Source organism: Castanea sativa, chromosome 5 (assembly GCF_040712315.1).
Source record: "Castanea sativa cultivar Marrone di Chiusa Pesio chromosome 5, ASM4071231v1".
Classification (NCBI taxonomy): Eukaryota; Viridiplantae; Streptophyta; class Magnoliopsida; order Fagales; family Fagaceae; genus Castanea; species Castanea sativa.
Window position 1 is genome coordinate 24,464,684 of NC_134017.1, and position 25,798 is coordinate 24,490,481.

The following is a 25,798-nucleotide window of genomic DNA, read 5'->3' on the forward strand; positions in this document are numbered from 1 at the left end:
AGGGTAATTTGGTGAATTGAGAAGACAAATAATTAATAATAGTGTTAACCCGTAATAAAAGGGTAGTTCTGTCAAGAAAAAAAAGGCGGACAGGTTTGCAACAAAATAATCAAGTGGTGGCAGATACATTATTCTGATTTAGCGATGGATTTCCCCTCTGCCAATTCCACCTTTTTTTTGTTTACACGATGAAAACTAAGCAAATATAAAAATAAAATTAAAAAAAAAAAAAAAAAACAGAGAGAGAGAGAGAGAAAAAAGGAAGCGAATTCAAAAATCTTCCCAACAGCAACAAAGCCAAATGGCCTTTTGAAATTTTTTTGATTTCAAAGCTCCTCTCTCCTCTCCTATCCTCTCTCTCTCTCTCTCTCAAACCCTAGCCTCTCCATGAAGCTTTGAGTGAGAGATTACCATTTTACCCCCGCCGGAAATATAACGGAAATGCCCGAGGAGCCTCCTCCGCCACCATCTCCGGTGGTTTCCTTATCAAGTCCCACATAAAACCCTCACGCGGCACAGAGAGAGAGAGAGAGATAGAGCGAGACGCTCGTGCATTGAATTTGAAAAATTAACAAAATTCAATCCAATAACGTGCATTCATTTCATTGATTGATCGGTTGGTTGATTGGTTTGATTTTGATTGATTGATTGATTGAGAAAGTATGGCGAAGGGAGGTCCCGTGGGAGAGAGAGTGAGGAGGATCGTGCGGACGTTGTTTTTCATGGTGGCGATGGTGGTGTCGCTGCTTGTGTCGTCGCTGCCTTTGCTCGTCGCCATTGGTGATGTGCTCGTGCCATTCGTACTCATCTCGAGCTTCACCTGCATCGGATGCTACGGCCTCAAAGAACATTTGCGACGATACGCTTTCAAAAGCTCCTTGACCGATATTCCTCTCGTCTCCGTTGTTAGATCTCTCATCATTATCTGTACGTTCTCTGATTTTTCGCTCTTGAATTGTGATCTTCGTTTCGCTGGTTCCTTAAAGGAATCAAAATTCAAAGCAATATTGATTTTATTACTATTTTTTTGGTTTAAGTTTTATATTTTGGTGATTTTGAATGAATTGTGATCTTCGTGTTTTTGGTTCTTGAACGAATCGAAATTCAGAATCGTATTGATTTTTATTTATTTATTTTTGGCTTTAAGCTTTTGTTTATTTTTAGTTGTTTTTTGAAGGATTGGCATCTTCTTATTGCTAATTCTTCGAGAAATCAAAATTTAAAATATATTGAATTTTTTCTTTCGAATGGAAAATTGTATGGATATTTTTTTGTCTTGTATCTTTTCTGCGACTTAAAATTTTTTTTTTTTGTAATTTAAAATTTTAAAATTTTGTTGCTTTTGAATACATTTTGATCTTCTATTTGCCGATTCTTCTAGGAATCAAAATTCGAAACTATATTTTACGAATATGTTTTTGTCCTCGTAAAATTATGTGTATTTAAAGATTTTTGTTTTGTTTTGTTTTTTTGTTTTTGGGTGAATTGCAACCTATGTTTGGTTGCTGAGAAAGTACAGGAAAAAAAATCTTTTATAAACAACCTTTTTTTTATTAACTGGTGCCTGATCCAAAAATAAGGCAAAAATTAATTTACAGTGAGATAAAACTGCTTTTATTACTGTTCATTGTTTTTTTTTTCCCCTTAATAACTTCTATGCTTTTATGGAAAATACTTAATAGTTTTGTTAATCTTCTTCATTTTCTATATTTGAATTTTACGTTTAGATAAAGGAGATTACAGTCTGTACAAGTTTTTTTCTTTTAATTTAAATTTTGTTTTCATCGTTGTTTTGATTATTAAGAAGCTTAAAAAGTAAAGTCCATTATGAATCTAAGACTTTGCTGTATTTGGCTCAGCTAGCTGGAGCTTTTTGTTCTTATTATAGTTCCTAAACAATGAAAATTTTGAGTTTGTAAAATCTGAAATTATAAGATTCCATTTTTTGTAGCTTACAGCTCAAGTTTCGTTCTTTTAAGGTGGGCAACTGCTTTTATGCGTTGAAATCTAGAAAGTGTGGATGCTCTGTTTTTAGGGAAAAAATAGGAATCAAGTTCTCTCAATAGCATGTGGAACCTAAGAAACACGAACTCCCACTTTGTTGCGCTGAATTTTTGTATTCTTTTTTCTTTTTGTTATTCTTTTAAATTCAAAATAATATGGTGTATGATTCCATTCACATTATGAAAGAATTTAATGTTTCTGAAACCAGATTTTTTCTCTTGTCGTTATTCAATTGTGGAAAATGCTTAAACTACAAAACTATTTTATAAACTGCTGATATAGTAAGAGATTATTGGAAAAGTAAAAAAGTGATTTTCTGTTTTGGGTTTGTAAAAAAAATTGTAAAATTTTGTGTGTGTAGCATTACTCTTTAATTTTATCAATGTAATTTTACCAAGGTGTTCCATTAAAATTTTCTTTAGAATTTTGTAGGCAGAATGTTACAGAAATTGATGGACCTCATACCATATTCAAAATTTTATCATCTGGGCTTGGTTAAAATTCAATTTCAAATATTTGCTGAATCTGATCCAATGTCTTTTGACTGCAGGTGTTTATTCAATGTGTGATGCCCCTGCTCTCTCACATGGTCCATACCTTGGAACTGTGACCTTGTGTTCATTTCTCTCAATTCTTCTTCTTTCAGTTAAGGCTTGTGTTTTCACTGTAAATTCTCAAATTGAGGCTGAAGCTTCATATTCCCTCTCAAGGCAAAAGCTCCATTTGAAGAAGTCATGGGGTATGCCTGTCTTGTTTCTCTCGTCTGTAGTCTTTGCTCTAGGCCATACTGTTGTTGCGTATAGAACGAGCTGCAGAGCACGGAGAAAGCTCTTGTTTCACCGAGTTGATGCAGATACTGTAAGTTTCATAGTTTTTGTCTTGTGCTTTTGCAAATTTCGAAATACATGTTTGCTTATCAAAAAGTAAGATGCTTGTAAATATTGTTAATGCCTATTCGTTTAAGACTGAATGTGCTCTTTTCAATTACATGAGGGTGTTTTTCTTCCAATTAGACCTTGAAGTTGGTGCATGTTCTTGATCTTATAAAACTTGGCTATGCAACTATTTCACTTAATTGTTGTCAGTTTCTTTGGTAGCACTATACGGACTTATATGGTCATAATGTCTACTGTTTTTACTGACTACTCTTTCAATCAAATTAACAGGTCCTTTCATGCAAAAGTGTTTTGTCTGGCTTCCAGAAGGTCCCACGATCTCCCACTCCCTGTGGAGGAAAAACCCCAAAAAGTGACAGTGAAATGAGGCGAAAGCCTTTAGGGTCACCTCGTGATGAAGGGGAACTCCCCGTCAGTTTACTTGCCGACATTGACAGTTTATTCATAACATGTCGAGGGCTTACTCTCCATTACAAGCTCAGCTTTCCTGGTTCTTCACCTCGTTCACTGTCCTCCACTGTCTTTCTTGAACCCAGTCCTAGTTGCAGCTCCCCAAAAAAGGCTGTGGGAAGGCCAAAATTTGAGAGGCATGCGTTAAGTGTGTTGTCAAAAAGCCAATATCAAATGCACAGGAGCTATAGCAATCAATTTCACAGCTCTTCACTATATGCTCCGTTATTGGATGGTTCCACAAGTCCTCCTGTTCTTCCTGAAGAAATCCCTGCCTTGAGCTTAGATGATGCTGGTGAGCAGGGTGAAGTTGGTAAATTGAACTCTGGGACTTTAGAGAGGGACTTGGAGGCAAATTGCCTGTTTGGTGTTGTTCTGGTGCATGGATTTGGGGGTGGAGTCTTTTCATGGAGGCATGTGATGGGGGTACTAGCTCGGCAAGTGGGTTGTACTGTCGCTGCTTTTGATCGTCCTGGTTGGGGATTAACTTCAAGAATGCGTCGGGAAGATTGGGAGGAAAAAGAATTGCCTAATCCTTATAAACTTGATACTCAGGTAATTGGGACTAAAATTTGATTGTTATAATCATATTACTATAAATTACCTGGAAAATGATCCTCTCCATTTGAAATGGATTTATCTTATGGTTCAGATTATATATAATTTAAAGGTGCATCCAATACCACATCAATTACAATTTTAAATGATATGGCATTTTGTACTTTGTTAGATCTAGGGTAAAATCTTAATTGTGAAATGGACTATCTACATTTCAAAGGAAATGGATAAGATCCCCCACTCATGAATATCTCTCTTTTAATTCTCAACAAAATTGAATTTCTGTCTCTCTTGTTGGGAAGGTGAAGAGATATTAATAGTGTTGTATGGAAGGATGGGAAGTGAAATTAAATGTCCCTAATACTTGATTTGTCAACATATTTGGAGTTTTGGAATTGGAATTAGTTTGAAGTTGGAGTCCTCACTTCATGGTTTTAGATAGGAGTCCAGTTTCATATCCAAAGCGCACTTTCTGCTGCTAAATGCAGCATCAAGTGTGACAAACTGAGTGATTCATTTGTAATTCCAAAGCACATTTAACATGTACTGGGGGCATTTCCACATTTGTTGATCTCATGATCCTGTTGTGGTTGCTCTTTTTATTTTTTTTGGGTCTTTCTCCCACTCATTTTATGTATTCATTCTCTTCACCCTTTCTGTCTGGAACAAATTTAGATTTAGGTCTGAATATTTTATCTGATGTTTCAGGTAGACTTGCTTCTTTCTTTCTGCTCAGAGATGGGGTTTTCTTCAGTAATTCTTGTTGGTCATGATGATGGAGGCATACTTGCTTTAAGGGCTGCACAAAGGGTTCGAACATCAATGAATTCTTACAACGTGAGTAACCATCTTCTTTTTCTATGCCAATTAAATCTTTACACACCAAAGGAAAAGGGGAAAAAACGAATATTTTTAATTTCACCTTTCAGGCAGAAAATGGATCATATCATTTGGTGTAAGATCTAAAATTTCAAAATACAAATGCCTTAACACTGTGTTTGAGTTTGGATGAAGTAATAAATATTTTCATGGAGAATTGAAAATGTAAATCCTGTCTAGTAATTATTGTTTGGCATAAATAAAGAAATCTTCATCTAAATCACCAAAAATTCCTTCCGACTTTACAAGTAAATGATTAACTGGATTTGACCATAGCCAGTTATGATCTTGAGCTTCACGATCTTTCTCTCGGTAGTCTGATCCATGGAAAACCACTGTACTGGCTTTCATTCCTTTTAGCATTGGTATTAAAATATAATTATTTGCTTGTTGGGTATCAACAAAGCAACTGGGTTTTTTGGTCGATACCAGTTCTTTGAAGACTTCTTCCAATTAAATTGGGTGCAACTCCATTTGAAGGAAATTTCCATTTTTCTCAATCTCTCAGCATTGAAATTCCATTTTCTGGAAATTCTATTGTAAGATTTGAGAAATCAAGATGGAAACTAGATCAATAATCTAGGCTTTTGGGACTGTAAATTTGCATCCTTTGTTGAGCACATTCTTCGACTACTCTTAAGCAGAATGAAAGTGGAGAGAGGACTTTTTAATCATTGTAATGGGCATTTTTTCTGGAGGCATGGCTCTAGTTGGCAAAGTTCACTTTGCTAGTGCTGTTTGATATTATTGGATATATGATGGTCGGTAGATAATGGTGATGGTGTTCTATGTAAATGGCATTTTTTGAGCAGGTTTAGCACAAAGTGTGTGCATTTCATTGGGAGGATTTTGGAAATAAAGCATCAGTAGATGGAAGTTCTTGAATTCCTGCCAAAATTTTCCAATAGATATTTGAAATTTCTTCCCTTGCTCAAGCCAAACAAGGAATTCTTTGATGCACTAAAATTCAGCCTGCACTCAAACAAAGGATAAGAGTGTGCTACTCAGCTTTTGAGAGTGCTATCTTGTCCCTTACCTATCCATGAATTTTATTTGCACTATTATGTTGAGAGTGCTACCCAGCTTTTGGGTTCTTGAATTTCATATTTAAGCTAATTAACAATTTATAGACTCAAACTAATTCTAACATAATGTCTAAAGAGTCAGAAAAGTTGTATAAATAACTTTTTGTTCAGTCATTTTGTGCAAATGTTTCCAACAAATTCCAAAATTTTCACCTTATTTATTTATGCGCATCATTCAGTTTGCAATTCAAGGAGTAGTATTGCTAAGTGTTAGTTTGTCAAGAGAAGTGGTTCCGGCCTTTGCTAGGATTCTTCTGCATACTTCACTTGGGAAGAAGCACTTGGTTCGTCCTCTACTGCGAACAGAAATCACGCAAGTGATAAATCGGCGTGCATGGTATGATGCTTCCAAGCTAACAGCAGAGACTTTAAGGCTTTATAAGGTACACCTGCCCCTCCTTAAATCATAGACAGTTTTATAAATATATCAGTATGTTAACAGTCAGTTGGATCACTGTTGTGTAATGCAATCAGGCGCCCCTATGTGTAGAAGGTTGGGATGAGGCACTCCATGAGATAGGTAGATTGTCATCTGAGACAGTCCTTTCCCCACAAAATGCAGAATCATTAGTAAAAGCAGTTGAAGACATGCCGATGTTGATTATAACCGGAGCTGAAGATGCCCTTGTTTCTCTTAACTCTTCTCAAGCCATGTCTTCAAAATTTGTAAATGCTGTAAGTATTGCTCTATGATTTCCTTTTTCTATTACTTGCTAATAGTAAAGTCTTGGGACTTAAACCAAACTTATTGAGGTAATGTTATATGGGAGTGGGGATGATAAATCTTCTTGTATCAATTCCCATTGTGGTAGCAAATGCTCGATGATAGTGTGGAAAATCCAGGCAGTTAAGAGACATTCATCCCCGCCTCTTTTAGTCTCTCAATGTTGTTACACATGGAGAAAAAACATTGGTTCCATCCCAAAAATTCCTAAGCAAAAGACCTCTTTTCTGGTTCTCTTGGACCAGCCGGTTGCATTGAAATAGAGTCCTTCCTTCTTAGAAAATACTTGAATATCATAAATATTATTTCACAAGAATAGGATATGAAAAAGTAATTTCCTCTCTACTCTAATTGATCTAATCTTTACCATGATTTATTTTGCAATGCAGAGAATAGTTGCTATATCTGGATGCGGTCATCTTCCACACGAGGAGTGCCCCAAGGCATTACTTGCAGCTATATTACCCTTCATAAGCAGACATTTATTTAATCCAGAGTTGCAAAACCAATAGGGGATTCATTTGTTTAACTTATAAATAGGGTAGGGGAGTTTCTTTTGTTTTGCTTTACCTCCTTTTTTTTGTGTCTCTCTCTCTAATCGTTTTCTTTTCTTTCAATCAATTTACTCAATAGAAAGAGGCAAATGCCATCTCTTTCTTTTGGGCATTTTTGATTTGCTAGTTTGGAGCCTTACGCTAATCCTTATTCTCCAGGGTTGTAAAGCTCTCTCACTTGTATTTTTCATTTGTTTTCTTTTTTATTTTCTTTTCCAGGTTTTCATTTCAAAAATACTTTTTAAAAGAGATTGTTATTTTCTACTAAAGGAGTTGAAAATAGCATATATTTGTACATGTATCAACTATCAAATTGGGAACTCATGCAATTGGGCATGGTTTTTGTCCCAAAAAAAAAAATCGCTCTTTAATTATTTTTGGTTTTTCCGATGCATGTTGGATTCCTTTGTCTTCGAAGCCCAACAATTGGCTTTAGTTATATATTGGACTAGAATTCAGAATCGGCTAACTAGGAAGAGGTGGCATATTTCCATAAAAGAGATGGTGTAGGAGCAAATATGGCGTTGGGATTGCAATGAAGATGGTGGAAAATTGAGCTGAAGCTGGTTTGGTCACCTTGAAATTGGAGTGTGGTTTTAACCATAGGCTTAGATTCCACAAGGTTGGCTGAGCCAGTTCAGGCCTAGTAGGGACCAAGTTTGGCTCTAACTATCAATAAAAAGATGACATTTGATGTTGTCATTGCAGGACTCACTTTTAACCTAACCAATCAAGTGAGTCATGTGCATTGCACATGATGGGACACATGTCATTTTTCTATCGGTGATTAAATCCAAAACTTTACTCATTATTTATTCCTTACTTTTAACATTTTGTACAATTACGAAATGAATAAACTAACAAATCGCATGTTCAAATCTGAAAATTAAAGTTAGGCTCTTTAAAACAAATTGGTGTAAGTTTTGTTTACTGATTAAATTGACCTATTTTAGCCCAGCCAATCGAATCAATAACCTAGCGAACAAGTATCCAAGCTGGTCTAATTGTTTAATTAGACCGCTTATGTAATTGAATCAACAAAACTAGATAAAATTTTGTAGGTTTTTTTCCAACCCAAGGAAATAGTGTAACTCATTAAAGCAGAATCAAGCTTGGAGAGGTTGTTAAGAGCCTTGTAGGTTGTAGCTTAATTGGCACCTCTCCGTGCACAAGTGTTTGGGGCTCTAAGAGAAAATAGTTCAAGCTGCAAAGTTAATAATATATTGTAACTATTTTAAGAAGAAAAAAAAAACAGTCTGGAGAGGCTATTATTAGAACTATCAAATGGGAAGTTATAATTATAAATAGGGAGGAAAGCAGGGGCTATTTCTGCAATTCTGTTTTGAACGGAGCATTGTGCTGCTCTTGGGGCATTTCTCTTGCAAGCCTTAGAAATTCTCCTTGTTGTTAGCACTTGCCGTAGTTTTTTTTCTTTGTATCCTTCTGTGTGATTCTTTGTTGTTGTTGCTTTTTATTTTTATGTGTTTTTTTGGTGTTGGTTATCCCAACCAGATTTGTGAAGTGGTTTCTGTAATAACTTGCTGTAACATTTTTTTTTGAAATATAATTGCTCATTTATTGAAAAATACAATATGATTTTTTTTTTTAATTGAATGAAGATTAAAGACAATGAAAAAAAATCGCGAAATGGTCTCACCAATTTCAAGCTTTTCATTAATATATATAAGACAATAAAAAATTTGAAAATAACAATTAAAAAAGAAGAGAGAAAACTTGAAATTGGATCTATATAAACAGATTTCAAGATGAGTAATTTAAAAAATTATATAAGAAGGTTTGAAATTTCAAGAATTTTCACTAAAAATTCAATAAAATAAATAAAGTTGAAATATAAATTAGTGAAAGAAAAAACTTAAATCCAGTGCTTTGTTCCAATGGTCAAAAGTAGTCATATGTCATTATCGTGACAAATTCATTACACTAGAGCATTAGACTTGAGGTAAATTTTTTTTTCCAAAACCCTTAATTACGTAAAGCTTTCTTGAGAGAGAGAGAAGGGAAACAAATTACACTTTAATGTGATGTGTGCATTAATAATTCAGTTAGCATTGAACAGAAGGACATTAGAATATTGGTCTTACAAACAATTTAATCTTTAACATACTTAGATTTAATTTCTCTTCCTTTCCCTTTTCCTCCTTTCAAACCAAACAAAGTATAGTTAACCCTCCTATCAAAAAAAAAAGCATAGTTAACCCAAATGTGAAAATGCATTGAACTAGATGGCATCCTAATCCTATCTTTATATTTTTAGCATTTGGGTATTAATAATCACTTTCTTCTTTTCTAGGGTGGGATAAGAAAAAAGATTTTTTGAAAAAAAAAGAAGAAGAAGAAAATCTTAGTGAACCATAGTGTTCACAATAAATGGAAAATACAATTTTTTTTTTTTTAAGAAACAGATGGAAAAGACACTTGCAGATCTTCAAATCACAAATTATAAAGTGAACCCAATTTCTTGAGCCAAAATGATATTTTTGTCACAGGCTTTACTTATGTGTGCCTTTCGAGCATGCATTAATAAACAATTTTAGACAACTTTTTATAAAAAAAAAATCTATTAACTTTTTGATAACTTTCAATTTTTTTACAAAGTAATTTTAAAAATAAATAATTAATATGTGCCCTGCATACATTAATTAATTCAACTCTATTACCAAAGATGGTTGTACAAAATATTGGGGTCCTAGACTATAGACTTAAGGGTATCAATAATCACTTTTTTTCTTTTCTAGGTGTGAGATAACAAAAAGGATTAAAAAAAAAATTTAATAAACCATAAACGTAGGCGAGTTGTGACACAATGTGTGTCACTTTATGTTATGTGACACAAGCATCATTCCTAGAAAAAGTACATGGAAATATTTTGAAGCCACGCTCTATTGAATAGTAAACCAAATGGCGGTGCATCCTTTATTCATTGAAAAATTCTTGGGTGCGATAGGCTTATTCACCTCATGTCAGTGAGACGTGGGGCGTATAAACCTGTCTCACCTAATACTATCTCTCTATCGTACATTCGAACTCAGACTAAACCCTCCACCATTCGCACCAAAAGGACGTGCACTCACTCTCCCATTCTGACTGAAAACAACCGACATTTGCATGTAAATATCATTTTATCATAATTATGATTTTTTTTTTGGTTAAATATGGGTCATATTTATCATTAATATAACTTCTCCAATGAAAATGAGTTACAAAAGCAGTATATTTATCAAAGTTTAAGACCTTCATAATAGCTAAAGGAGGTGTTACATAATAAACAAAAGGATGTGATTACGAACAACCAATTTTCGTTAATTCTATAATTATAAAATTAACATGCATAAATGATGCGGAGGAAGAAAGTTTCGATGATTTCAATATCTCATTAGAGAGGATATGACTTCTGTAGATGCTCATTTTTTTAGAAGTCCAGCAGGCGAAGAAAACCCAAAAATGTGGGCAAAAGAAAGTGGGATGAAAATACCATTGAGCCCAAGTGGCAGGAATAATGGATCACGGGTCCATAAAGCAAACAAATAGACCTTAAAGAAGTAAATGGGCCTAAGAAGGCCCGGAAATAAAGAAATAGCAAACTAGTGGACAGTATGGATGTAGAAAAGTGAGAATGGGTCACAGCTGTCACAGCAAGCCCAAAGCAGTGTAAGTAAAGAGAGTAAGGGGCAATGGAGGATCCATAAGTCCCAAAGATGAAGTATGAAGTATTTGGGCCAAAGAAGCCCAAGGAATTAGTAAAAGCCCATGGGAAGCATAGAATTGGAAAGGGCCAATAATGCCCCAAAAATGTAAACGGGCCAAGGATGCCTAAAGGGAAGTTAGCGGGACGTGGAAGCCCACAAGTAGTAAAATGCCCAATGAGTTTATTGGGCCATTAGAGAAGGAATGAACAGTAAAGCCCGAAGAGGCCTAGCAGCCCTGGGTCAAGCAAACCTCGCGGCAGGCATAACAAAATGATGTGGTAGGAAGTGAATAGCAAGGCTGAGAATAAAGCACGAAAAAGCCCACGATCAGGCAAGGCCCAGCCCCTAAGGAAGTAAGCCATAAATGAGAAGTTAGGAAAAGCAGCCCAAGCCATAAGAGGTCAAAGACGAACAGCAGAGTGGGTAGACGGACCTTCAGATCGCGACAAACCCGTGAGCAGCATGCAAATTTTGGATGAACATGGACGAAAGGCACGCGCAAGGCCCAGACACCACCAGCCTGTACCTAGCCAATACAGGAAGTGGTGAGTCATGAGTCAGAGGTAAGAGGGCATGGTCTGGCGGTGGGGGGGGGGGAAACCTATTTTCATGTTTCCTACTCAGGCCCTGGGATGACATACCTCCCAAAGAGGCAAAATTAAGTTGGAACCACTAGGTGCATGCCATGAGGGAAGAGAAAGAGAGTACTTACACCGTGGCAGGTAAGGATGCCACGACAAGCAAACAAACAAAAGAGTCTTCTTTGTCTAGTGAGGTGGAGTGGCGCGGCCAGCGTAGGTAAGTGGCGCTGGTTGGGTGACTGACCAGTCAATAATAGTCGGCAAGGACGCCAGCACCAGACAAAAACGGGTAAGGGCTAAAATGGTAAAAGCCAGCCACGGCTGGCATTATATAAGAAGCTCTTGCTATGCACGACGGGGGCAGAGTAACCTCTGGGGAGAGAATCACGATAACTAGGAAAAAACATTGAAAGATAAAAACGAGGAAAAAAAAAGAAAATGAAAGAATTGGAGAGAATAGAAAGAAGAGTAAAAATGGAGAGAGCAAAGTCACAGGCATGCACCGAATAGGTTGATTTCCCTTTCCCTCTCTGACCCATGTTCTCTGCTAACAGCAAGGGGCCTCTTTAACTACAAGTCATTTAGGCCTGCTTCTTCAAAGCAGTTAATTTCTCCCATAGAGAGATTAGTCGCGTTGAAGAGATGATTCCTCATCTTGGATTTTTGTTGCCATTTACCATTAGATATCTAACATTTTCGTTAGTTGTCACTGTTTAAAAGAATGTAGGAAACTAGCATCTCGAGTTTTATAAACTCGAGATCCAAGAAAAAATCGAGCTTTTAAAACTCGATTTGCAGTGGTCGGCAATACCATTACGTGGACAAATTGTCCACGTGTAGCCACGTAGAAATCGAGTTTATAAGACTCGAAATCTACACGCCCATTTTCAAACCCCTCGCTGAAACAATCACACTCTCTCAACCTCACTCAAACACTCACACTCTCTCAATCTCTCAAACGCTCTCTCTGAAACACTCTCACTAAAAATTCAAACACTCTCCCTCAAACACCCAAAGCAGTCACCCTCAACCCCTCGGCGTTCAACGGAAATCACCCTCAACCCCTCGGCGTTCAACGGAAATCACCCTCACCCTCAAACGGTCTCCTCTTTCCTCACAACCGGCTTCAGGCGATCCTTCAACGGAAGTTTGCAGGTATGTTTTTGAGCTTTTTAAATAATTATTCCATCTGGGTTTTGCCAAGTGTTTGTGTTTGATAATGTCTGTTGTTAGTGCTTTAGTTTTTCTTGTTAGTGTAAGATTTAAGTTAGACGAATTTGGTTTGTTACTTGTTGTATGATTTGGGTTGCTGGCATATTCTGTTTTCTTGTTGGTTTGTTACTACATGCATTGTATTTTCGATCAACTTGGTGTTAGTTTTGGGGTATATTGTTGGTAAAGTGGTTGTGGCAGTATGTGTTAAAAGTAAATGTATATGGAAGAGGGCAATGGATTTTAAAGTATAGCACCACTTGGGGAACTGGCGTTCGGGCAAGGTTAGGCAATCCTGTTGAGTGGGTTTGTGATAGCATATTATAGAGAATGGGACAATTTTGAACGTTTTATCATATATGATGTTAGTGATGGATCTAAAATTCATCTTTGGCATGATTTGTGGAATGGTCAGACTACTTTAAAGGAGAGCTATCCCAATCTTTTTCTAATCACTAGAGATACAAAGCCCAGAGTGGCAGACTATATAAAGTTCAGAAATGATCAATTTTATTGGAATCTTCTATTCATAGTGTTGCATGATTGGGAAGTAGAATCTATGGCACAATTATTGGAAGATATATATGAAATAAAGTTTCAACATGGGGAAGGTAGATAAATTAAAGTGGATCTCATTGAAAACAAGGCTTCCAAGTGATGAGCTACTATAAAATATTGGAGGAAGAGGTATAGCTTTGCCTTTGCAGAGAAGTTGAAAGCTTGAGTACCGTGAGGGGTGGCTTTCTTCTCGTAGTGTGCAGCATTAAGGAAGAACATTGACAATAGATAATTTAAGGAAGCAAGGGGTAGTTATTGTTGTTTAGTGTTTTATGTGTAAAAGCCGTGGAGAGAATGTGAATAATCTCTTCTTACATTGTATGGTAGCTTGGGAGTTGTGATCTATGGTCTTCTTCTTGTTTGGTGTCTCTTGGGTAATGCCTTATTCTGTGATGGAGAAGTCATCATGTTGGACAGGGCATTTTGGCAAGGGGAGTAACGGGGGGATCTGTGAAGTTGTTCCTTTTATATCTAATGTGGTGTCTTTGGAGAGAAAGGAATGCACGTTGCTTTGAGGGGCAAGAGTTACACATGTTGAAATTGAAATACCTATTTTTGAAGACCTTATACAAATGGACTTCGACATGTCTTCTTGTCTTCTATAGCAGACTTTCTAGAGTTCCCAGATACCTTGAGCTTTCATTTGTTTATTAGTTTGCTTTGCTGCCTGTATACATCAGTGTACTTTGGTAGCACCACTCTGCTTTATTAATGAATTATTTACTATAAAAAATAAACAAATTAAAAAAAAAAATTCTCCAAATCTACCATACTCCTCATATCCTAAAACCAGATAACAAGGCCCCCACCATAATAAAAGTGAAAGCGGATCACCTGACCTCAAGACTCTAACTACTAAAGAAACCAGAGGCAGCCATTAATTAACATTGAAAACCTCACATAAAAATGCAAGAGAGAAACCATTTCTTCCATTTTCCATCAAAACCAAACCTTCATAGCAAATAAGTTAAACAATCCCAATAAACATGATCGAAAGCTTTTTTAATATCCAACTGATGAATAACTTATGGGGTATGACTTATGATTTACCATCCAGATATTTGTCAGCCACAAAGATGGAATCTAAAATCTGTGTACCCTCAACAGATGCATTTTGTGAAACAGCCTTTTAAGTCCATTGTCTAATACTTCGGCCAGCACTTTTCACACACTTCCAACAAAACTAACTGACCAAAATCACTAATGTTTTGAGCTCTAGACATCATTGAGTAAAGGAGCAATTAAGTGCTTCTCATATATATATATATGTCATAATTTTTTCCAAGAACATTATAATATCTACTTTAACATTATTGCATAGTGAAACCTTAGGGTCTTAGAGTTCTATCACCACATACACCTTAGAGCCCCTAACAACTCTTCCATATCAAATGCTCTCTCTAACCTTCCCTTATCCTCCTCATCAATAGATAAAAAAATGCAAACCATCCATCCTCAATCTCCAATCAACATATACATTTGTAAAGGTTATAATAGAAACAAAAAAATCTCATCCTTCACTTCTGTCTTCTCATAGAAATTACAACTTTAACCCTAAATTCCATAACAAAATTAGCTCTTTTGAGAGAATTTGGACTCAAAAAATTGTGTTATTATTCCCCTCATTAATCCATACTAACTAGATTTCTACAACCATGAAATTAACTCAAAGTTAACAAGTATATCTAACTTAGCTTTAAGGCCCTCTATAGTTGACCACTTTTCAAGAAATAACACACTCCCTCTTCCTTCGCATCTAGATCGTGAATCTCAACCAACACGCTACTCTTTTAACACTTACTCGCCAAAAGCCAGCTTATTCAATATAATCATCATCCTTCTTCAAATCCTTCAAATTTTTTTGGCAAGCATATAATATGGATAATCTTGGAACTCATAAGTCATAACCTAAGAAACATGAACACGGATGCAACATGAGGCATGATGACATAGCAATTCTTGAAAAAATAGGACACAACATGGTGGGGACACAAAATTGATTAATAAGTGTGTGTGTGTGTGCGCGAGCGCATGTGTAGGTATATTTTACATATTTTTAGGCATATTTATGTTTATTTTACGTATTCTAACTGAGTAACCACAAAGGTGTTTGAAAACATATCCAAAAAAATTCAACTAAAAGTAACAGTTAAAAATATGCAATTAAGTGCTCTACTAAAAACAATAATTGAAAACAAGCAACTAACTCTTCTTCTACATTATTTAATAACATAACATTAACAACAACATAGTTATAATGATAAAATAAATGTAACTATGTTTGAAGTTTTAACTTTTAACAATGATGTTTAACAAATGAAAGCACTGCTTAGAGAAAGGGGCCAAAGCCCCAACACACCGTCGTTCCCGCAGTTCGCTTAGTAAGACGTAGCAATTTAAAAAATAAAAATAAAAATAAAAAAGCCTTCATGGATAAGAGAAAGGGTCAAAGGCTGCCATACTTGACCAAGAGAGAAAGAGCAAAGAAATTATAATTCCAGCAGCATTGATGACCACCAATTTATGTCACCGGTGGTCAATCAGGTGAGAGAACAAGCATTAGAGGAGTTTGATCAAGTGAGACAATAACCATTAGAGCAGATCGAGACATGGGCAGAAAGAGAGAGAGAAGGCTGATAGAGTTCATTCTAAACTAGAAAATGAGAAAAGAGAGAAAGCAGAAGAGCTTTCATTATTTCCCCTTTTTTCTTTTCTTTTGAAAAAATGTTAGAAAAATTTATTCATTAACTTAAAAGGAATGGACATCATGCTAAAACAACAGAAACCAAGAGGTATGTCTTCTAACCAATAACATTACAACAAGACCTACCATGTAAAGCCATCAGCTTGGCTACTCTATTCCCATTTGAATGCAAAAAATCAAACTCCCAAGTACACTAATAGATGGAATCAACAATGGTTATACAAGACATCAGTGGCCGTAATGTATTGTATGTAAATATTTTCATATAGGAAGAGTTTATGAATCATAAAATATAGTGTGCTTATTGTATTGTAAAAAACATATGCTTTAAAATGTTATTTTTTGAATTTTTTTATACTTTTATTTGAATCTAACAAGTTGTTACACTTGTTTTTATCACTAAATTATTAGGTTACTTAATTTAGCCTAATAAAATAACATGTCCGTAAGTTTTTTTTTTCCCCCCTACAAAATTTGGACTACATACTTACACTTCACTTTCATATTTGAAAACTTCTTTTCTATACTATGAATAAGGTACATAATTTTTTTCACCATGAATTCTTAGTAAATTTTTAATTAATAAAATTTCTGTTACCCAAAAAAATTTAACTGATTTTCCATTCTTTTTTGCAACCCATCATGTCAAAATCAACTACAAAGGCTTTAATTATATCAGCAAAAATCCTATTCAAATTAGAATTTTCAAACTGAAATGGAAACTATAGTGGTGAATCTTTGGTATTTTTGAGTCTCCCATATTATGAAAATTTCTTAGTATACTAGGCAAGATAATTCTAACTACTCTTTAAGTTTAACAGACAACATCTGTTAGATCACACACTGCTTGTCTTCGAAAATTAAACAAATCTCTTTGGATTTAAACTTTACCTTAACAATTTGACAATCACCTTAATCTATTCAGTTCATCATGTTGAGCTTGGTTTTCCGATATATAGATGGGTGCATTGGTGTCATAAAACAGAGTTTGAGTTTCAAGGGTATCATAACATCAAAACACATTTCAATTATAAGTATCCAAAAACTCTTGTTTTAGCATTCCCATTTAAATCATTCCTCCCTTTGTCCCAACTAGTTTTTTCCGTATTCCATTTTGAGATGTTGCAATATATAGTCTTATTTTGAATGGGGATCTATCTCATGTTTAGTCACATTTCCTTGCATGTAGAATAACATTCCTTTGCCCCCACACTATTAATGATCTCACAGTTGAGTATCTGAATGTTTGCAGTATGGAGCCTCGGATTGATGACGAGCCACAGATCTTGCACCTTGGTCCACTTGACGAGTCATTGTTGATGCGACAACGATATCATCGATCAGAGGACATTTGGAATGGTGAGGTGAAATATCTAGTTCTAACAATCGCTTTAATTTTTACGTTGTCTTTGACTTTTAGTTAGCAAGTTCTTTCAAAACACAATTTGTAGTTGTAATAACCGCTATAATTTTTATGGATTTTGCAGGACCCGGGCCCACTTACATGCCGTGGTCGCACTAAGGAGATGGCAAGCATTCAGATGGAAGATAATCGGGTGATTGACATTATCAAGTTGCTAAGGCTGGAAGGATTGTTTAGGGCCCCTTCCAGAGAGATAGATCATTGCCTAATTTCGGCCCTAGTTGAGCGATGGCGGCCGGAGACGCATACGTTCCATCTTCCACATGGTGAGATGTCAATCACCCTACAAGATGTGGAGGTCATTTTCGAACTTCCTATAGACGGTGAGGTCTTGGTTGGGCCGACTGCTGTGGTGGATGGGGATTGGCGAGATCTGTGCATGGAGTTGCTTGGTTTTACTCCGGCGAATGACAACAAAACTTTAGTGGGGCAAAGAATTCTCATCAGCTGCCTTGTTCACGCCATTGCAGTGCCACTGCCTCATGACGCAACGGAGATGCGAGATACACCCGCATGCTCGGTGCTATATTTTAGCGCTGCTAGGGGATAAGCTTTTCATGGACAAGTCGGGAGATAGGGTGCATTTGATGTTCTTGGCGTTCCTGCGTGACCTTCGTGATCTGCCACAATATAGTTGGGGTAGTGGTTGCTTGGCCTGGTTGTACAGAGAGTTGTGTCGGGCAAGCGAGAAAGGGGCATCGCAGATTGGTGGGGCGTGCACATTGGTCCAGTATTGGGCATGGGCAAGGTTGCCATTCTTGTGCCCGAGGATAGAGCCCCCACCTGGATGTGATTATGGCCCATGGCCATATGCTCCACTTGCATTTAAGTAAGTATTTTTCTAATATTGTGTGTGCAATGTACTCTTCTTAGTAACTATAACATGGGTATTATCTTATCTTATGTTATTCGCTTCTAACTGTAGGTGGGTGCGGGTGCCAAGCTCGAAGAGTAGGCCATCCGGCATGGCCTTGATCCACTATCGCGAGCAATTAGTTAGAATTTAGCTGGACCAAGTATGGCAAACAAAAATTATGTTTGGTTATGTTAATTTTTGTTTTAATAAACTTGATGTTATGATAATTGTTTTTTGTTTCTATTGTAGATTGTGTGGCAGCCATACGAGGCAGACTTCGGCCACCTTCCTGACTTTTGCGTTGCAGGGAGGGATACGTGGACGGCAAGGGTGCCACTTGTGTGTTTTTGCATAGTAGAGATACACCACCCAGATCGTGTCCTTCGTCAGTTTGGGTTGGCGCAAGAGCGGCCCGACCATGTTGTGTACGATGAAAGACTGCATAGAATAGACTTGCGTGGGAAGGTGGAGAAGAATTGGAGGGAGGAGCATGGACCGTATATCCTTACATGGGATGCGAGACAACAACGACTTTGCCATGCACCTCCTCAGACTGGTGAGATGCCTCGCGATCATGACTATTACCGCTGGTACCGTCCAAATACTCGAAAGTATGTCGACCGCAACAGCGCAAAATTAGATATAGCGGTAATGTGTTCTAATTAGATATATCTTAGTTGAGTATTTGGGTAGATTAATAAGTACTATACTATATTATCCATTCTACAATTGATACGTAAATGTCTCAAATTTAATTGTACTGGTTCTTTCTCGGTTTCAGATTGAAAGCCATTTAGCGCCGTTGGAGATGCTTCCCGTAGGCGCCGAGCCCACAACCATGTCCGACGCGTCCTAAATGATCCGGCCGGGCTTGGTGGTGGTCCCGCACCAAATGGAGAGGCAAACAATGGGCATGAGATCGAATCGGCAGATATTGCAATCCCAAGCACAAGCGCAAAGCACCCGTACGTACACCGACCCGTGCTACCGCAGCCTAGGGGCCGTGGTGGGCTCCTGCCTACAAGCCCAAGCACAAGCGCAACTAGGGGCCATGGTCGGCCTGCTACAGCAAGCCGAAGGACAAGTGCAGCTAGGGGCCGTGGTCGGTGTGCAACAACCGCTCGGGTTGTAAGTAGTCCTGAGATACCTGCACCCATCCCGCACGCATCTCTCCAGCCTGAGGTCCCTCCACCCATGGTAGATGCATCTCCTCAGCCCGAGGTCCCTTCACCCACCCCACCTTCACAGCCCAGTTTCGATCTCGGTATTCATTCTCAGTTGACCCCTCCTATGCACCCCGAGACACCCTCAAACCCATCCACTAGCTCTACTGCACCCACTTTGCCCATAGACCCACCCCGTACTGAACCCATGACAATGATCCCCACTCCTAGCCTGTACACAGAGCATCATTACCCACCTACCTCATCCTCATCTGACCCTCTAGGACCTGCAGTTGGGATTGACACTCTTCAGCCAGATACTGATGTACTGGACGAGCATCCCCTTTATCAGCCCTCACCCGCACGAGGTCGACCGCAACGTGCTAGAAGAGCTCCCACTTGTGGGACAGGTGGACACAAAATAGGACACAAAGGCAGCTCTATGGTACGATACCATTAATTACGATGTATAGGCCTATTTTGCAGTTCATTTTATCTTATCATTACACCAAATATTGACTGTATGCATCTAATGTCTTTGCAGCACGATGATAAGCCTAAGGATGATGCCCCGCAGCCTCCTCCCCTACCCAAACATTACACGAGAGTTAAAAAACGCAAAATTGGTGAACCTTGAAAAAGAGGTTTGTTACAGAGGTAATGTCTAATGTGATCTTTTTTCCTGTTGGGCCTCTTATTTGTTGTGTGTGTGTGTTTGATGCTTCATATTTTTACAGCTTTAAGTTTACAATTTTTACTAGAAGTATGGCATTGGTTATTTGTTAGTGTGTTTGAATATGGTACTCTTTATAGCAACTATTTTTTTTTTAATAAACTTCTTTATAGCAACTAAGTTGAATGTATGTACGAGAAAACCCAAGTCCTTGATTTCTCCACCCTTCCTCAAAGCTTTGTTTTTGTGTGGTTCTTCTTGTTTGAATTGTTATGCTGTTTTGTTCTTTTATATATGCCTAACAAGTGACGTATACTTCTTTTTACAGTACATACATGGTCTGGCTGCTCGAGGAGTTCATTATCTACATCGGCCAGGGCCATTACTTCAGGATATTGGGTTTCTTCTTCTTCCGGTCTGTATCAATTTGTTCTCTTTTTTCTCCCGGTTTGTGTAATGTACTTCTTATTGTAGAATTCTTTTCTTATATTTAATCTTTATGTGAAAATAGGAACTTGGGAAAGACAAAGCTTATATCAGTGAGACTTTATTCACCCTCATTTTTATATCTTTCTTCTTGGTAAGGCTTTGCTGTTGTCTTTGCTATCTTGGTTATATATCTTTGTATGGCTGCATCTGTAACCATTCTTTTCCTGTTTGAAGTGCTGTATTCTAGAGTGTTGACACTGTTTCCATTGAATTATGTTCTTTCTTTGTTGCATCTGGAATTAGGATTAATGGAAGACGACATGCTAAATTTTGTACATTTAAATTCAGTGCTTACTATTTTTTGATAAGCAACTCACGTACCTCCTGCAATATGCCTTTCTCATTGCCTCCACGAGACTATTGATTTTCCTGTTGCCTTCTTTGTTCTATAAAGTTAGGCAAATCGGTTTATTAGGAATGTGCACTATTTATTTGTAAATTATACATGCACCTAATAAGTTATTTGAACCCATGACCTCACCCTTTATCACATTCTTATAGTTGATGTGCATGCTATGTTATTCTTAAGAAGCGTAGTTCTTGCTCAAAAGGTTTTGTAAAAAATTCCTTTGAATTGTTTATATAAAATACTTTTGGACATTATTTGATTATATAAAGGAGGCTCTTCTGCTATATTATTCTTTTTGAGTTGCTGTTTGGGGGTGGGTTTTCTTTGACGTCTAACAGTACAAAAAGGGCCCTCCTGGCAGGAACTTTTTTGGTTCCCCAGGGCCAAAACAAGATTTTATTCAGTGCAAAAATGCTTTCTGCTTAAGATAGGATTTTGAGTAGAGGTTCTTGTTTTCTATGTGGAACATATGAGCAGTGCTATGCCTTTTATGATTTTGGAAGCAGAGGATTGGAGAATATTTTTTGGACTTGGGAAGCAGTTCTGAAGGGCATGTCTGTGAGGCTTTTAGAGTTCTCAGTGAGGAGTTGTGGTAGGGACAGAATACTATTGCTTGGAGGGCAGTGTTCCTGTTTGTGATGAGGAGCATTTGGTTGGAAAGGAATAAGTGCATGTTTGAATGCAAGGATAATTGTTCGGAGAGCTCAAAATGGGTTTTCTCCAGGAATTTATTCTATTTTTATTTTATTTTTGATTTTGTAAGATCCTCTTTCACAGCTTATTGTTCTTCTTTGAGCAATGTATGTGTCTAGGGACATAGCATGGTTAGAACACACACACACACACACAGGCAGGTTCCCGCACAAACATGTGCTTGTGTGTTTCTGGGGGCATAGTATGGTTTGAACTGTAATTAAAAAATGCTTCCTTTTGTAGAGTACAGTGACGTTTCTGCATACCGCCTATCTTTATCAGAGGACACAAAAGCTCTCAATCAGCTGGTATGCACTTCTTGTTTTCTCAATTTGCTTTGTCTTTTGAAAGCATAGAAGTTATTGTCCAAGAATTTACCTTCTTTTCAGAAAATTGGGATGTTTAAATGTCAGATGTAAATGCAAGTTGAAGTCTATAATTACAATTTGATTCATTCTTCTTTAGAATTTTTCTACTATTGTCATTTTATGGGATAGTGACTCTGTAAGACGTGCAGAATGTCCTTATCCAAGAGGGGAAGGATATGGCATCTGTGCTTTATACATATCACAGTTGTGTCAAAGCGCTTCCTCAGGTCAGTTTTGGGTTTAGTTTGTAATGCTTTTTTTTTCCTTTTCTTTTCTGGACATCAAGTGTATGCATGGTCATTGTTGCTAATTAGCATTATATGGAGAACTGTGCCTGCAATCATTTATCTAAAACTACTCCTTTATGCTTATATATATATATATATATATATATATATATATATATATATATATATATATATATATAAATGTGCGTGCGGCTTAACCTGAAAGAACCTTCCCGTCTGTTTGAACTTGAAGTTCTTTTACATTTTCACAAAAATCTGGTATTTCAAAATGAATGAAGTTCCTAGTTTGTATATTTTCAGTCACTTATATACTTTATAATGGCCCGAGGACTGCTGTATGGTTGGAATATGCATTGAATGATAACTATCAGCTTAGGCTTTTAGGATTGTTAGTAATTTATCATATTTGCATTGCGGGTGGTATTGATTTTGTATCTGTCTTTACTCTATACCTTCTATTTAAGTTAATAAATCTGTGTGTTGGATCCCACTCATTAATATAGAATAAAAATTAAATTTATCCTCTTCCATCAGCATTGGCTTGTGGGATTATGATAATTTATAAATAAAAATCTATATTGGCAGCTTCCTGATTCTATGAAGCAAAGTCAAGCTGACTTGTATCTGGAAACGTATCAAGTTTTGGACTTGGAGATGAGTCGTTTGCGTGAAATTCAACGATGGCAAGCATCGGCTGCATCAAAAGTATGAGCTATTTGTTTACTCTTTTGTTTTCTGTTTTTAAGCTTGATTCAAACTTCCAGTTCTGATTATAGGTGTTTTGTGATGCAGTTAGCTGCTGATATGCAACGCTTTTCTAGGCCTGAGCGCCGCATAAATGGCCCGACAATCACTCATCTCTGGTCTGTTTTATTTATTTATATATTTATTTTTGGTTTGGAACTGATTCCTCGTTTTTCTGTTTTTGATACTACCTCATTTCAAGTGATGATGGCTAGTAGCTATCCCCTTAAGACATCTTTCTCTATTTTAGGTCCATGTTGAAGTTACTTGATGTCTTGGTGCAACTTGATCATCTCAAAAACGCCAAAGCAAGCATACCTAATGATTTCTCTTGGTATAAGAGGTATGGAAATCATCTTTGGTCTGTATTATTTTGCTATATCTTGGTTATATCTCCTAGGCTCCTTGAAATGGGTTTACATACTATTTCTTCTGTTTGTTCTTTTGATCATATTAATTGGGAATGCTCTTTTCATTGGGTCAGAAGATGTTCAAAGCAGAAATCTTAGGCAGGATAGACAATGAGAAAACGCACTGGAATTTTCATTTTCAGATACAAGGAAGTAGGTTTCTATTTAGTAAAACAACAGTGCTGAAGAAATGATGGGATTTCTTTCTTCCTTGATTGGGGATGCATGCTGGTTGACGGGTGCTGAAACTCCCTTTCCTTTCATGGTCTGGGTGTGCTTTTGTATCTAAAAAATAAAAAATGAATTAGGATAGCAAGAGAAAGTCTATCCTGGTTTCAAGACTCATTGGGTGTCTGTGCATGTGATGTACCAATCAAAAGAAAAGAAAGAAAAGAAGAACAAGAGGAAGCCTAAAGTAGTCACACCTAGAGTTTCCTTAGCATAAAACTAAAGAAAGATTCCACACTCTGGCTAGCACTTCATAGTTGACTTTGCTGGTTGAAAGTTGTGGACTCCCAGTAATATAGGATTAGGAATGCCAAGCAGCACACACACACATATATATAGAAAAGCCAACAGGATCTTGCAATTGTACTTTGAAGAATGAAACTGAACTTAAAGCTATTAAAGACCAACTGTAGACATTATTCTCATTCTTGTTCCTTTTAGCATTTTTGCATAGACATTCTGTTAACCTCCAGCTGAATTTTTAGAAAATATTTGGAACACCTAACGTATTCCTTATAATAATAATAATAATATTATTATTATTATTTATTTATTTATTTATTTTAATAAATTTATGCTTAGGATAATACTGAATTTGAATTTTTTTGTGCTTAGGAATACAAGATATAGCTTAAGTAAGATCGGCCTTAGTGTCAATGAAACATTATTGTAGTCCAGGCTTAGTCCTTGTAATAGAATTTGATGCCCCAATTATTCAGTTCAAAATTTCTAAATATACTTACAAGAAATTCTCCCCAAATTTCAAAGTTTGGATTTTTGGCAAGCACTCAAAAAGGCCATTATGCTACTTCTTTACAAGCCTGTGGGGTTAACAAGAAAATAAAACAAAACTGAAAAATAAAAATTCATAAAATGACAAGATTGAGTCAATGAAACACCTTTTACTTCACTGTTAAGTGGCCGAATATTTGGTTAGTTGTGTTTGCTTCATTCTAGGTAGCTTTGTTTATGCCGAAGACTACAATGGTTGCTGGAACACGAGTTCCAAGATATGGAAAGCGCTACCATTATGTGTATTTTGGAGAATGAGAGGAGGAATTGAACTTTTGATGGGATTGGACCCCCAAATCACGTTCTAAAGTAATTTAGTTGAAGGAAGGTATGACTGAATGACTATTTTGTGTAGTATCCTTGCATCCTCCTTTCTAGAATTTTTAGATCTTTAGAATCTTAGATTGTAATCACTTAGGGCACATTTGTGTATTTGAAGTAGTTCATCTTTTGAATAAAATTATGTTACTTATCAGAAAGAAAACAAGATTTGCTATTGATTTATTAACCCTTTTGATAAAATTTCTCCACAATTATTAGCAGTTTATGTCTTAAATTTTTTTAATTGAATATTCACACAAGTCAGCATTCAATTTATCTCTGAATATTCAGGACATTCACACAAGTCAGCATTCAGTGGCAAGACACTGATTCAATGAGGAGGAGTTAGATGATTTACAGGTGTGCGAGTGTGGTTCCCTTTGTTTCTTTACATGTAGATACAAGATGAATTTAATGTATGGCTGTTTTTGTTTGGGAACTTTTTTTTTTTTAACCCGGGGGGGGTGGGGGGGGGGGGTGGTTGGTTTTACATTCACAATTGATATTGTGCCATTCTGCTAGTGGATTGATTGCAATTATCTTCTCACTATTTGTGCAGATTTTCTTAAGCACAAGGTGGGCTATCTTATTGAATTTGCATGTTGAGATGTTCCGTGTGAACAAGTATCCTGTCTATGTTACTATTATTTTTGATATATTGACTACTGTGGAAAAATCTATATGATACCTGGAGTGATTACATTTTCCTTGTTTGATAGTTAAATTGATACATGTTTTACAACAAGGATAATAACGACAAATTTGTCTCAAAACACTGGCCACAATATTCTTCAATTATCATGGGACTATTATTGCTTGGCATAAGTTCAGCTGCAAGTTCATGACTTCAATGTAGTTCTGGCTTGGTGCAAGTGCAACCCAGGGTTGAATAGGAGCCCTAAGGGTCTAGTTGTTGAAACATATGAATCCTTTTTCCATTTAATTCATTGTGTCATAGGGTTTGAAATAAACATTAAGAGAACATGGATTTCATTTTTTTAACAAAATCTTCTCGCTTTATGCTGTTTGATGGAATGGTTTTGCATTGAAATATTACAGGCCTACCAGTGGAGAAGTTGCAACAGACATCCAAGTAGATGGAGCAGCCTAAGCTCACAGAATGGCCTTC

The 25,798-nt window shown here is 36.7% G+C and overlaps 2 protein-coding genes and 1 long non-coding RNA gene across 3 annotated transcripts; all 3 read left to right on the forward strand.

The window, feature by feature from the left end:
* Positions 1-303: 303 nt before the first annotated feature.
* Positions 304-7,524, forward strand: LOC142636434 (uncharacterized). The gene is made up of 7 exons (XM_075810671.1): positions 304-927; positions 2,555-2,862; positions 3,171-3,905; positions 4,617-4,745; positions 6,052-6,255; positions 6,347-6,547; positions 6,986-7,524. The coding sequence occupies exons 1-7, from the start codon at positions 663-665 to the stop codon at positions 7,106-7,108; spliced, it is 1,965 nt and encodes a 654-aa protein (XP_075666786.1). The 5' UTR covers positions 304-662; the 3' UTR covers positions 7,109-7,524.
* A 12,627-nt stretch (positions 7,525-20,151) lies between these two features.
* On the forward strand, positions 20,152-20,736 carry LOC142633765 (uncharacterized). The gene is made up of 3 exons (XR_012843961.1): positions 20,152-20,214; positions 20,356-20,442; positions 20,539-20,736. It is a non-coding gene; the product is annotated as an uncharacterized LOC142633765 (long non-coding RNA).
* Positions 20,737-21,785: 1,049 nt separating this feature from the next.
* Positions 21,786-25,018, forward strand: LOC142634967 (protein PIR-like). The gene is made up of 6 exons (XM_075809193.1): positions 21,786-21,866; positions 22,076-22,153; positions 22,760-22,879; positions 22,967-23,037; positions 23,169-23,261; positions 24,961-25,018. The coding sequence occupies exons 1-6, from the start codon at positions 21,786-21,788 to the stop codon at positions 25,016-25,018; spliced, it is 501 nt and encodes a 166-aa protein (XP_075665308.1).
* The last annotated feature ends 780 nt before the right edge of the window (positions 25,019-25,798 follow it).

Coding starts and splice junctions, on each gene's coding strand:
- LOC142634967 (XM_075809193.1), top strand. CDS start 21,786: ATGCTTCCTTTTGTAGAGTACAGTGACGTTTCTGCATACCGCCTATCT. Junction 21,867..22,075: donor CAAAAGCTCTCAATCAGCTG/GTATGCACTTCT, acceptor TAAGACGTGCAG/AATGTCCTTATCCAAGAGGG. Junction 22,880..22,966: donor AAGCATCGGCTGCATCAAAA/GTATGAGCTATT, acceptor TTTGTGATGCAG/TTAGCTGCTGATATGCAACG.
- LOC142636434 (XM_075810671.1), top strand. CDS start 663: ATGGCGAAGGGAGGTCCCGTGGGAGAGAGAGTGAGGAGGATCGTGCGG. Junction 2,863..3,170: donor ACCGAGTTGATGCAGATACT/GTAAGTTTCATA, acceptor TCAAATTAACAG/GTCCTTTCATGCAAAAGTGT. Junction 3,906..4,616: donor CTTATAAACTTGATACTCAG/GTAATTGGGACT, acceptor CTGATGTTTCAG/GTAGACTTGCTTCTTTCTTT.